This window comes from Physeter macrocephalus, chromosome 7, assembly GCF_002837175.3.
Source record: "Physeter macrocephalus isolate SW-GA chromosome 7, ASM283717v5, whole genome shotgun sequence".
Taxonomy (NCBI): Eukaryota; Metazoa; Chordata; class Mammalia; order Artiodactyla; family Physeteridae; genus Physeter; species Physeter macrocephalus.
Genome location: NC_041220.1, coordinates 54,533,751 through 54,548,169, shown reverse-complemented (window position 1 = coordinate 54,548,169; position 14,419 = coordinate 54,533,751). Strand labels below are relative to the sequence as shown.

The 14,419-nt window shown below is 35.6% G+C and overlaps 1 protein-coding gene across 4 annotated transcripts in view; it reads left to right on the top strand.

Annotated features, from left to right (window-relative positions):
- The window catches only part of ATP10D (ATPase phospholipid transporting 10D (putative)), a 122,653-nt gene that overhangs the window by 52,758 nt on the left and 55,476 nt on the right, over positions 1–14,419 (top strand). For all 4 annotated transcript variants that reach the window (XM_024131934.2, XM_007117188.3, XM_024131933.2 and 1 more), the window contains 6 exons: positions 1,470–1,674; positions 2,811–2,896; positions 9,423–9,529; positions 9,820–9,951; positions 10,364–10,491; positions 10,612–10,864. In XM_024131934.2, coding sequence (XP_023987702.1) covers positions 1,470–1,674; positions 2,811–2,896; positions 9,423–9,529; positions 9,820–9,951; positions 10,364–10,491; positions 10,612–10,864 — 911 coding nt within the window. The remainder of the gene's footprint in view (positions 1–1,469; positions 1,675–2,810; positions 2,897–9,422; positions 9,530–9,819; positions 9,952–10,363; positions 10,492–10,611; positions 10,865–14,419) is intronic.

Sequence of the window (14,419 nt, the reverse complement as noted above, 5' to 3'; positions counted from 1 at the left end):
GTATATGTATAGCTGATTCACTTTGTTATAAAGTAGAAACTAACACACCATTGTAAAGCAATTATACTCCAATAAAGATGTTAAAAAAAAAAAATATATATATATATATATGACTCCTGCCTACCTTTTTGGTCTTCTCTCTGTTACTTCCTGCCATGGGAGAGTAAACTGGTGTATACTAGAAAAAAATTGTTAAAACAAACCATTGATTTACCTTTCTTGATAAACTAATAAACTCTTTAGGTAAATAAGGAATCCTTTTAGTTGGATTCAACCTGGTACATAAGATATTTGGGGAGAATATGTCCTGAAAATGTTCTTCTTAGGTAGCCCTTTGAGCTAAGTATTTCTTGAAATAACCAATGTAATTCTGTATAGCAGAAGTTATGCAAGTATTGGCTTAAGGTAGCATTTCTGTTTAATATGATGCATTCATTTTTAATATATAGGTCATATAGCTTAGAATATAACTATCTCCCAGGCGTCTTCGACAATGAATTTGAATATTGAGCTCCAAAAATGTAATAGAAAATAAATCTTTACTTATAAAATAAGTGCATTTTTATGACAAATACTAGTTCTTTGCAGATATTTGGGAGGTGATAGGGGGATGAGACAGACCTTCCTAACATTTGTTGGCAGTATTGTGTATGAAATGCTGCTTAACTAGTTATATAATAGTCTATGATACAAATGTCCTAATTCTTCTTTAAGGACAATGCTTTGTGGAGCTTAATTCATGCCATTGGTATGAAAAGGCATGAGAAGTTTGGCAAAAACTTTAACATAAATCAGGGCATTAATGGCAGGTCAACCTCAGTTCATGTGCCTTTCCTTTAAAAAGAATTGAATATATAGATCGGGAAAACTACACTTTTGAAAAGAGTTAAAATTTGGCATTCTCCTTTCTAGGGATCAAGTGCAGCCAACACAGGACTACTTTAACCAGTATTTCAATTAAATGATAATTAGGGGTGTTAATCTGGTGGTATAATGATTTTTAAAGTGTTGTGTCTGGGTATTTATTTCATTTCTTTTGGGTTTTCTTTAATTTCTCCATCCTATCTGCCAGATAGGAAGCTCTCTTGAGAGCAGATAATGTGTCTTGGGCACTTTTAGATCCTTGATACCTGACCACAGGATAGCACGCAGGAATTGCTTCATATATGAATAAACCCATCCAATGTTAATTTTAATTTTATTCAAGAACTACTCAAATAGCGTAGTGGTTCAAAATCTCACAGGAAAAGAGAATTGATGTTTCGGCAGCTTAGTAACTAAATTTTCAGGTGAAGCAAGTTGCAGAATTTAAGTTTTACCAATTCTCTGGCTTCCCCTTTTAGCATTTAACAGATTAAAATTCACCCTAACACTTTAAATTGTATACTAAAATTAAAAAGAAAAACTATTGTGTGTGTTTTTGGCTTGAGATTCTTTTTAAACTTTTTTTTTTTTTTTTTCTATTTTAGGAAAGAGAAAAAATATGTCGACAGATGCTGGAAAGATGTTACTGTTGGGGACTTTATTCGCCTTTCCTGTAACGAGGTCATTCCTGCAGATATGGTTTTACTCTTTTCCACTGATCCAGATGGAATCTGTCACATTGAGACTTCCGGTCTTGATGGAGAGAGCAATTTAAAACAGAGGCAGGTGGTTCGGGGATACACAGAGCAGGTAAATAATGTGTTCTCCATTGGTGACATAAACATTTTCTTTTCAGAAGATGACTGAGCTCATTTTCACATGTACAGATAAAGAGATTTTTAAAACTCATTTTTACCTTTATAAAATGGAATTCTAGAGAGCTTAATTCAGTTCCAGATGTCAGTAGAGGTGTGCTATATTTTATAGATAATAGGATTTAATGACTTCGGAGTTTAGACATTTCAGTCTGACAATCATATATTTCTGGGAACTGAATTTAAGAAACCCAACAAATTTTGCAATTTGGAAAATTCTTTTGCAATAGAAACAATCCACTTCTAACTTATTTTTCTTAAACTTAGATTTTTATATGTTATGTCTGATTGAAGCTGGAGATATCAATCGGTCATTGTTCCTAAAATCTGTAATTACTTATATACCAAGGCCTTTTAAGAAATTTGTAACTTTTCATGCCACGGAGCTCTGACCCTTCACCATGCTGTGGTGAGGGAAACAAGACCTTTGAAGTTATATTAACACGAGTTTGAATGAATCCCAGCTCTGCCGTTTAATTACTGTGTTACTTAACCACTTTATGCCTCAGTTTCTTTATCTTAAAATGGAAATGATGATATTTATCTATTAGAGAATTTTGTGACATATTGATATTTAGCATATTTTAATTTTTTAAATAAAATTTGCTGAGATCAAATGCATACGTGCTCAGAGTACTCATATGTATATATATATGTGTGTATATATGTATATATAAATACACATGTAATCTCAGAAGCTACGTATATGGTTAAAGAACAACAACAGAAGTATTTTCAGCTTTTCAGTGTCTTCCAGATAAAAGAGTGTGCACTGTAGGAGGAGAAGCTCTCTCCTGCAGGGAGTCCTGCATGGATTCCAGTATATGATTCATACATTCCCATCACTTGAAGATATTTATTAATGCTCTGGGACCATTCTGATCTCATTTATTCATTTATAATTATGCCTATACTTTCCTTCATTTGGGCAACTTGTGACAAATTTTGTGACAAGCATGCCTTCGTTTTATCTTAACAATTGGTGAAAGGATAAACACTTAAATCTCAAGATTTAACCTTGAATTTTTATTTGGTGATTTAAAATAAATATATATATATATATTTTTTTAGGACTCTGAAGTTGATCCTGAGAAATTCTCCAGTAGGATAGAATGTGAAAGTCCAAACAATGACCTCAACAGATTCCGAGGCTTCCTGTGAGTGATACATGACTTACCTTTGTGGGTGTGAGTGGGATTGTATGTTGCAATTATGCTTAACTCAAAAAAACTTTTGTGTACTTATACCAAGTTAAATCACTAAAGTCTGTAAGTTAAGCCACCTTTAAATTTGGCTTATTTTAATTATTTGATATTTACCTATGTATATTTTTGAAACAACAAAACCTTGTTCTTAAAGTAATCCTAGACTCTTTTTCAGTGGTATGTGAATGACTTAACATGAACTCCATGTTAAGCCCAAGACATGTTAGTTATTTGGAAGGAAGTGTTTGGACAGACATGGCAGCTTAAGTGACATGATAGGATGACGGTGTCCTTCTATCCTATTAGAATTAGAGTAGGTGGACAATTCAGTTGGTAAAAGTTAGCCAATGACTTTGAAACACATCTAAGAAAAAGTATGGGAATCCACAACAGTGTTCATTCTGGAGGCTTCCTATGGCATCTACATCCCTTTCCACGGGCATCTAGAATTTAGGGTCTTATCTGATTCAGGCTGGCTTGTGCCACTTAAGTGCTTTATTTTTTGAGCCAAGTTACTTTTTTTATCCTTCCTAATTTTTAAGAGGAGTTAGTTAGACCTACTTCATAGTGGTGATCTTATGAGGAAATGGCAGAGAAGAAAAAAGTTCCTAAGTCATTTTTTGAGACCAGAATTACCCTGATACCATTACCCTGATACCAAAAGAATACAAAGACATTTAAGGGAAGATTAATATCCCTCATGAACATAGATGCAAAAAAATTTACACAAATTATAGCAAATCAAACCCAACAATATATAAAAAGGTTTATACATAATGACTCAGTAGGTCTTATACCAGAAATGCAAGATTGGCTTAACATTAGAAGATCAAACAATGTAATTCACCATATTAACAAACGATAATTAACAAGTGAAAAAGAAAAACCAGGTGACCATCTCATGGATATAGAAAAAGCATTTGACAACATCTAACTTTTGTTTTTGCAAACTGGAAATAGAAGGGAACTTTCTCAACCTGGTGAAAAGCATCTATAAAAACCATACAGCTAGGATCAGACTTAATAGTGAAAGACTAAGTAAGCATTTTTCCCCTAAGATCAGGAACAAGACATGGATATTGTCTCTCACCACTTTTATTCAAGATTGTACTGGAGAGCCTAGCTAATGTAAAGAAAATGAAATAAAAGCATCAAGTAATAAAGAAGTAAAACTGTCTTTTTTTTTTTTTTTTTTTTTTTTTTTTTGTGGTATGCGGGCCTCCCACGGGCCCAGCCGCTCCGCGGCATGTGGGATCCTCCCAGACCGGGGCGCGAACCCGGTTCCCCTGCATCGGCAGGCGGACGCGCAACCACTGCGCCACGAGGGAAGCCCTAAAACTGTCTTTTATTCATAGATGGTGTGATGGTCTTTGTAGAAAACCTGATGAAATCTACAAAAAAAGCTACTAGAATTAATAACTGAGTTTAGCAATGTTGTAGGAAACAAGATCAATGTACAAAAATTAATTGTATTTCTATACACTAGCAATAAACAATCAGATATGGAAACTTTAAAAATCAATTTATAATAGCATCAGAAAAATTGAAATACTTAAGAATAAATCTGACAAAAGACATGAAAGCCCTGCATACTGAAAACCACTGAACACTGTTGGGATAAACTAAAGACGTAACTAAATGGAGAGGCATATGTTGTTCATGCGTTGAAAGACTCAATATTGTTAGGACGTCAATTTTTTCCCCAAATTGATCTGTAGATTCAGTGTAATCCCAATTGAAATCCCAGCAAGGTTTTATTTTTTATTTTTATTTTTTTAGAAATTGGCAAGTTCTAAAAATTTATGTGGAGTTAGAAAGAACCATTTAACTAAAACAACTCTGAAAAAGAACAGATTTGGAGGGCTAATACCACCAGATTTTGTTTTTGGCATATAGACCAATAGGTCAGTGGAAGAGGTTAGAGTCCAGAAATTGATCCAGGCATTAATGGGCAACTGGATTTTGACAAAGATGCAAAGGCAGTTTAGTAGAGAAAGGTTAGTTGTTTCAACAAATGATGCTGCAACAATTATACATCTATATTTTAAAAAAACACTTCAACTTAGACCTCTCGCCACTTAAAAAGATTAACTAAAAATGGATCCTGTACTTACTTAAATGTAAACCTGAAATTATAAAACTTCTAGAAGAAAACATCAGGGAAATCTTTGGTATCTTGTGTTAGCCAAAGATTTCTTAGATATAACACCAAAAGCACGATCGATAAAAGGACAAAAATAATTAAATAAAAGAACTTCATCAAAATTAGAAACTATTCTCTTCAAATGACACTGCTAAGCAAATGAAAACATAAGTCACAGTCTGGAAGAAAATATTTGCAATGCATGTTTCTCATATAGGACTTGTATTTAGAATAGAGAAAGACATCTCAAAACTCAGTAATATGTAAACAAACAATACAGTTTTTTAAATGATCAAAATAATTGAACAGACACTCCACCAAAGAAGATACATGGAAGACAAATATCTGTGTGAAAAGATGCAAATTAAAACCACAGAGCTACAACTGCTAAATTAAAAGAACTGACTATACCAGCTTTTCACAAGGATGTAGAGAAACTGGAACTCTCATGTACTGCTGGTAGGAGTGGAAATGGCTACAGCCACTTTAGCAGATAGTTTGGAAATTTCCTAAAAAGTTAAATTCACACCTACCGTGTGATCTGCTTTTTCCACTCCTAAGAAGTTACCCAAGAGAAAACATTTATCCATATACTAACCTGTACACAAACATTCAAAGCAGCTTTATTGGTAATAGCCCCAATTAGAAACAACCCAAATGTCCATCAACAGGTAAATAGGTAAACAAATGGTATATCCATACAATGAATACTGCTCTGCAGCAAAAAGAATTCACTAGTGGTACATGGAACAACATGGATGCTTCTCAAAATAATGTTGAGTGAAAGAAGCCAGACAAAAAAGAATATATACTATATGATTTGATTTATATAGTCTCTCAAAAAAGAAAGCTAATTTATAGTGATAGAAAGCAGATTAGTGGGTGCCTGGGATGGGGGAGGTAAGAAGGCAAGTTTGCAGAAAGACGTAAGGAAACTTTGGGGAATAATGGATATGTTCATTTTCCTGATTGTAGCGATGGTTTCGCAGGGGAAACGTCAAAACTTCAAGTTTTACACTTTAAATATGTACAGTATATGTATATGATTCTTGTTAGTTATTCCTCAGTCAGGTTGTTTAAAATGTTAGAGTTATCATGGAAGGAAGTTTAGAACATTGTGGTAGCATCTTTAAGTAGCACCTGATACAGACAGGTGTTAGGGCAGGCACAGGAAGCTATGCAATGGGAAAAGGGAATAGGCTTGGTCCAGGTAAAGAGGTAATGCTAGAATTAAATCATCAAGAACAAGAAGATACCAGGCAGGCAACTAAATGCAAAGAAAGGCTGACATTCCAGGTTAAGGGAGCAACACAGGTAATGGTGTAGGGGCCTGAGACCACAGTGCATTTGTGGAGTGTTAAGTGGTTTAAGTGTGTTTGGAGGGTAGGTGAGCAGTATAATAGATCATAAAGAGGCGAGATGATAAAGAGACGTTAGCAGATGTTCATGTCATCAGAAACGTGCTCATAAGCCATCTCTTAGAATGAGTCATTTTCTAGTATTATTTTCTCCAGCTGCTGACTATTTACAGAATTTCCTCTTGTAAATGTCAGATTTAAGGGCTGATATTTTTTGACCTGGACCTCAGGTGCTGAGGTTTGTACAGCCTCTTACTGGGAATGCTGACTCCCCTGACAAGGTCAGTCTTGCTTCTGGCACATTTCTAGACAGGAAAGAATAGGAACTTTAGTCTATCACTGTGTGGTTTGGAATATAGAACTCTGCATAGAATCTGACTCAGAGCATGTATATTTAGTAGAGTCAGCCCAGGAGGATACAGTAATTTTTTGTGAAATTGTTTTTATCTGCTAAACTAGCTCCTTATCCTTTTCCTGCTGTGTAGGCTATTTTCTAAAATCAACAAAAATTGATGAGTTCAAGCTCACTCTCTGTATGAATGATGGCTTCTCTGGTCTTCTTACTCTCAGGTAGCACTGACTTCTTCCCTATTTGTGCCCACATTGTATGCTGAATATCAGATTTCTTTAATAACAACTATAATATTTTTATTAGTTACATATTTCTATATCAATCACTTCCTGTTAGACCACAGGAGTCAAGACTGTGTAAGTTTGTTTTTCTCTCCTCAGCATCTGGGTGGGTGTGCTGGGCGCATGATAGATATTACATAGGCTCTTGAATGGATGAGAGCTCTATGTGGACAGTCAGTGTCTCACATGGAATCTGAAAGTCCCACGCTGTAAGTGCCAAATACACACCCATCAAGTGCAGGACATGTTTAGAGTTTGGTGCAATCAAGATAGAAGTTGGGCTTTGATGTAATGATGGTAACTTAGAGTGATTTAATGGTGAAAAATAAGGATCCCAGGGGAAAAAAATCTTAATACACTAAGGAACTTTGGAACTGGTGCTTTTGTATATTATATCTGTTCCATAAAGGTCCTAGGGATAACAAATGCTATATTCATGAGGAACCAAATCAAGACCGGGATGCGTGCCTGGGAATGCTACATAGAAATGTGAATGTTGGGATTTAATTTCCTCATCTGTAAATCCAGAAAACAGAATTAGGTTAAACCCAAGGACACTGCTAGTTCTGACCATGATCCTATGGTTTGCTCTTTGTACATAAACCCATATAAATGAAGGAATGTAAACACACACCTCTTAGAGTGTTTTCCAAATTAGAGGAGTGAAATGACAAATCTGTTTTCCTCCTTTGTGGTAGGAAACCTTTTTTGAAGAGCTTTTCTTTTCTTTTCCTTGTAATCCAGATAGCATGGGTAGCAGATACAATGACAATCTTCCTATACATAATAAAAAAGAAACAACTTATAGACTGAAGTGTATTGCTTAAAAAAGAAACTAATTTTAATGCTGAAATTAAGAATGCATTTTCACAAAATATGTGAAATACGTTGCATTTAAAAAAATTTTCCAATGAGTTTGCTCTGTATTTTTGCCACTATAGTAATTTCATCAAGTAATTACTTTGTTAGTTTTAAAACTGTTTTACAGAAGATTTCAAACCTGCAAAATTAGGAAGAAAAGTGTAATGAACACCCATAAGCCCTCAGCCAGTTTTAACTATTTCATAGTTTTGCCAACTTTGTTTCACATATCCTCCCACTTCCTTCCCTGCACCTACATTACATCATTTCAATGTCAATACCTCACTATGAATATACAGCAGAAAAAAACTTAAAAAAAAACCCACACCCATAACAGCATTATCACATTTAACTACATTCAGAACAATTTCTTGACAGCATCTAATACCTAGTCTTTGTTCAAATTTCTTCAGTTATCTCAAAAAAATTTTTAGAGTCAGTATATTCTAACCAGGATCAAAACAAAGGTCTACACATTGCATTTGGTTGATATGTCTCTAAATTTCCCCTCCCAAGAAATGGGGTCATTTAGCTTGTAGAATTTACCACATTCTGGATTGAGCTGATTGTGTCCTTCCTGAGGGTGGAGCGCCTCTACCACTCCTTTTGCTCCCCCTCCTCATTCTACTCATTTGTTGAATAGACCAGGTCATTTTGCCCATAGAGCTTACCACTGCAGATTTGGTAGCTTTGGCTGACTGCATCCTTGCATTGGTGGTTAACATGTTTTTCTGGCCTTATTTCCTGAAAACTGTCCAGAGGCACTTTCAGAATCTGATGAAAGAAATTCTCTCCCTAGAAAATGACAAATGTATATAGACACACACAGGGAAATACTGCATACAGTTTCAAAGGCTTCACAGTTCCCCTGATGCCACAGACCCCAGTTTGATTTGCTCTCTTAGAGGCTTGATTAGGTTCTGAGGGAGATGAGCAATTCCTGTCCTCGAACTTCTGGAGGCTGGAGGCCTGTGATGTCCCCTTGTCCCATTGGTAGTTATGTTGAGATTGGTGTTGTCAGCCTTATCCTTTCATTATAAAGTTCCCCACCAGCCTTCCACCTAATGATTTTAGCCACTGGCTATTATTGCCTAAGAGTAATCCTTGATTTCACCAGGGTCAAAAATGGTAATTTTCTAATTCCATCAAGAACTTTTCCCTCATCAGCTATTAAGTTACCCCAAAATACAGTTTCTACTAAAGGAAATAGTTTCCTTATTTGGAATATTTTCTAATTTTTGTAGCATCAATACTGGAAGTTGACAATGAATGGTAGAAAACAGTGTTAGAAACCTGTTGTGTCTTTTCTCCCCAGCCAAAGTGGGTAACTGAAATTACAAAAGCAAATGCATCAGAGATTTGAATCTTTTCCTGTGAACTGCCTAACTTCATACTGTAATCAAGAATATTCAAAAATCATTTTTATTTTTATATGCCCATTTTTGCTATTTAAAAATAAACTGATATGCTGTCTTTCTTATAGAGAACATTCCAACAAAGAACGTGTGGGTCTCAATAAAGAGAATTTATTACTTAGAGGATGCACCATTAGAAACACAGAGGCTGTCATGGGCATTGTGGTTTATGCAGGTTGGTTATACTTCTGACTTTTCACCATCATCTCCTCTGTGCTTTTCTGCAAGTTAACATTTTCCATTTACTCAAAATGTAATCTCTAGAAGCAGAAAGGAAATTTTGTCTTGATAACCTTAATCATTGGTCTCTGTTATTCTAAAGAGATCACAAAAAGAAGCTAAATTAACAAAGTATATTGCATAACTACTTTTCATTAAATTGTCTGCCAATGAGATATAAAAATATGATATTTGCTACCTGGCTTTAATTTGCACGTTTTCTCACATACTGTGTTACCCATGTAGGCCATGAAACCAAAGCAATGCTGAACAACAGTGGACCAAGGTATAAACGCAGCAACTTAGAAAGAAGAGCAAATACAGATGTCCTCTGCTGTGTCCTACTGTTGGTTATAATGTGTTTAACTGGTGCATTGGGTAGGTAGAATTTGATTATTTGCTGACATCTTTTCAGCAAGATATTCATTTTAAAGTATTTTATTTTCAAAATGAAATTTATGAGTGTGTTTGACTTTTGTAAGGGAGGTTTTATTTGCCAATAATTGCTTTCTTCACATCTTCATCTCTCTCATTCTCTAACCTGAAAAACATTAATATAGATTATATCCAGTTACACATGGCCACAGTACTAAAGCAACCTGGGAAGAGATGTAAGGAGTGAGAGAGACAGAGACAGGAAAATGTGTAGCGTTTGAATTTGAATTTGTTTCTTAAACAGTTGGTGTTCAACCAAAACCAATACTCTTCTCTCTCTCTCTTTAGGAATAAAGTTCTATATTTGCATAATATATACATAGCATCCTTTTGATGTCTGTGCATTTTTTGAAAGGTCATGGAATCTGGTTGAGCAGATATGAAAACATACCCTTTTTTAACATCCCTGAGCCTGATGGACATGTCATATCACCAGTGTTGGGAGGATTCTATATGTTTTGGACCATGATCATTTTGTTACAGGTAATTTCTATTGTACTCATCATAGAATATTAAGATCTTTGCTACTTATCCAGCTCTATATGGTTTTTCATCCCTTCTTTTCCACCTTTAACATCTTTTAAATTGTTTTGCTCTTCTTAGGTTTTGATTCCCATTTCTCTCTATGTTTCCATTGAAATTGTGAAGCTTGGACAAATATATTTTATTCAAAGCGATGTGGATTTCTACAATGAGAAAATGGATTCTACTGTTCAGTGCCGAGCCCTGAACATCACTGAGGATCTTGGACAGATTCAGTACCTCTTTTCTGATAAAACAGGAACCCTGACTGAGAATAAGATGGTTTTTCGAAGATGTAGTGTGGCAGGCTTTGATTACTGCCATGAAGAAAATGGTGAGTGTTGTGTTTCTATGAAAACCAGCCTTAAGATTGGTCGTTTTTGCACCCACTTAATGATTTGGTAATTCTGGCACAGAAGTGCTATATTTAATCATTGAGTACTTAACTCCTCTAAATGCGCATTGTTTCATTGTTGTCCCTTTAAAAGTTAGGTCAGAAGTTAGTAGGTCAGGAGTTAGTGGGTCAAAGTCAAAGAGTCTACTTCCATGGTTTCTTTTCTTTCCTTTTTTCTTTTTGCTATGGTTTCTCTAAAAGGAAAGTAAATTACCAGTAGTCGTAGAAGGTTGGGGGTTGGATTTGGTGACAATGATATTGCATTATAGATATTTTTGAGAATCTAATGAAACTCTATGGACCATCTCCCTGAAAACTATTTTGAAAATAATTCCAAAGGGATGACAGTTTCCCCAGACCCCATCATTCAGCCCATAGGTATTCATTGGTCGTTGGCTGAGAATACCTAGTTTAAGAAGAAATAAGATGAACTGAACTTCTGAGGCTAAGGAAGTAAATATATAAATTGCAAGTTTCCTTTAAAGAATTGATCTTCATTAATTTTGTTATTTATAAAAGTAAGTGTACTCCTATGAAAGTAATTATGAGAAGTGTCCAAAACAAATTAACCTAGAAGTTAACCACCACTAATAATTTGATGAATATATAACCATCCTTTTCTTTATGCATATTCCTGTATATGTGAAAATATATATTTGCACATTTCCCCTTTTAAAAGTTACAATATGTTGTAATAATGCTTTGCAGTTTGCTTTTTTTTTATTCCTCATCTCATGGACCTTTTTCCAAGTCAGTTCGTGACTTAACATTAAGTGCATTGTATTGCATTATATGTGGTCAAGCTTAGTTTGCTTTTATAACAGTACTTGCAATTAACATTCCTTATTCATTCAACAGATATTTTGTGAGCTCCTAATATGTGGCATGAGTCCCTGATCTCATGTAGCTTAGCGTTTAAGGCAAGAGATAGACAAGATTAAAAATTATGATATACAAAATAAAATTCATCATGCAATATGCATTTCTCTACATACATATTTGTGCAATTATTTTTATAAGATACATGTCTAGCAACTGGATCCAGAGCTTTGCACATATAAAATTTTTATAGATCCTACAAAATTTATCTCTAAAATACTGTGCTAATTTATGTTCTCACAACCCAGAAAAATAACACCTATTTTTCACACCCAGCCATAATGGGATGAAGTTATTCTTCTTAATTTGTGAGTTTTGTAGTCATAGTTAGCACTTCATTGTCTTAATTTTTCTCTGATTAGTAATGAGATGTTTAACTGTTTTACTTTTTATATGTTTCTGGCCATTTGAATATCCTTGGTAGAGTGATCATGTCTTCCTATTTAACAAATGAGTTTTTCTTATTCTTAGTAATCTGTAGGAGGGTTTTATCTATTAAGGCAGGGCTGATGTTCAGCTTGTGTGCCCCAGTCTAGGTTGTCTGTGGCCCATGTCCATTTTCATTTGTGCACTTGTATTGAACCAGTTGTTAAATAATTTGAGTATCAACCTTGATATTATCCTTTTCTTCTGTAGATGGCAAATATTAATACTTTCTTGGTTCATCATTTATCACTGTATTAGTTTTCTATTGCCACATAACAAATTACTACAAATTTGGTAACAAATTACTACAAATTCGATGGTTTCAAATAACACAAACATACTGTCTTACAGCTTCTGTGGGTCAGGAGTCTGGGTGCAGGTAGCTACGTCCTCTCTGAGTCTCTCACCTGGCTGAAATATAGGTTTTGGCTGGAGCTATGATCTTATCTGCGACTCAGGGTCCTCGTTTTGGTTTCCTGGTTTTAGAGTTGTCAGTGTCTTGAGGTTATAGGACTAAGGTCCCTGCTTCCTTGCTGGCTGTCAGCTTAGAGCCATTCTTAGCTCATAGAGGTGGCCTACCATTCCTTTGCCATCTGGCCTCTCCACAGCATGGCAGTTCACTTCTTCAAGGCCACCAGCCGAATCTCTAGCTTTGAGTCTCTGACTTCAGGAAAGTTGAGGCACCTCTTTTTACCTGATGAGGTCAGCCTACCTAGGATAGGCTTCTTTTATATTAACTCAGATTCAACTGGCTAGACACTTGATTATATCTGCCAAATCCTCCAACCTTTGTCAGGTAACATAATTTAATCAGTAGTGAGATGCCATCCTACAGGGTGTGTACAAAGGGGTGGGACAGGAATCTTGGGGGCCATCTTAGAATTCTGTCTACCACAGCCTCTTAACTTTGCTTAGGGTGTCACTTCTTGTGAGAAGTTTTATATTTTTATTAAATCAGTCTTATCAATTATTATGACTATTATTATTATTATTATTTTTATTTTTTTTTTTTTTGCGGTTACACGGGCCTCTCACTGTTGTGGCCTCTCCCGTTGTGGAGCACAGGCTCCGGACGCGCAGGCTCAGCGGCCATGGCTCACGGGCCCAGCGCTCACGGGCCCAGCCGCTCCGTAGCATGTGGGATCTTCCCAGACTGGGGCACGAACCTGTGTCCCCTGCATCGGCAGGCGGACTCTCAACCACTGCGCCACCAGGGAAGCCCTATGACTATTATTAAGACTACAGATATTATGATTTCTGCCTGTAGCGTTCAACTTAGACATCTACCCTGCCCCAAATTTTAAAAATATACTATATTTTCTCTTAGGTAAATATATTTTAAGCCAGCTTTTGTTGTTACTTGTGTGTATGAAGGATAAAACATTGAGTATTTATCATATAATCACTATACAGTGTGAAAAATAGCTAATCATACTGGATATGATGATATTCTGCATTGTTTCATATTTTTAATTGCATTTTTATTACAAAAGCAATATTTTAGAAAATTTCAGATAAGCTAAAAAAGGAAATTTTTAAAGCCATCAGTAACTCCCACCAGAGCAGAAGCAAGAAGAACTACAGTCCTGTAGCCTATGGAACGAAAACCATATTCACAGAAAGATGGACAAAATGAAAAGGCAGAGGACTACGTCCCAGATGAAGGAACAAGATAAAACCACAGAAAAACAACTAAATGAAGTGGACCTGCAAGCCAGAAGGAAGTGGAACAATATATTTAAAGTGATGAAAGGGAAGAACCTACAACAGTACTACTCTTGCTGGGTAGATCCAGCAAGGATCTCATTCAGATTTGACAGAGAAATCAAAAGCTTTACAAACAAGCAAAGCTAAGAGAATTCAACACCACCAAACCAGCTCTAAAACAAATGCTAAAAGAACTTCACTAAGTGGGAAACAGGAGAAGAAAAGGACCTACAAAAGCAAACCCACAACAATTGAGAAAATGGTAATAGGAACATACATATCAATAATTACCTTAAATGTGGATGGATTAAATGATCCAACCAAAAGACACAGGCTGGCTGAATGGATACAAAAACAAGACCTGTATATATGCTGTCTACAAGAGACCCACTTCAGACCTAGGGACACATACAGACTGAAAGTGAAGGGATAGAAAAAGATATTCCATGCAAATGGAAATCAAAAGAAAGCTGGAGTAGCAAT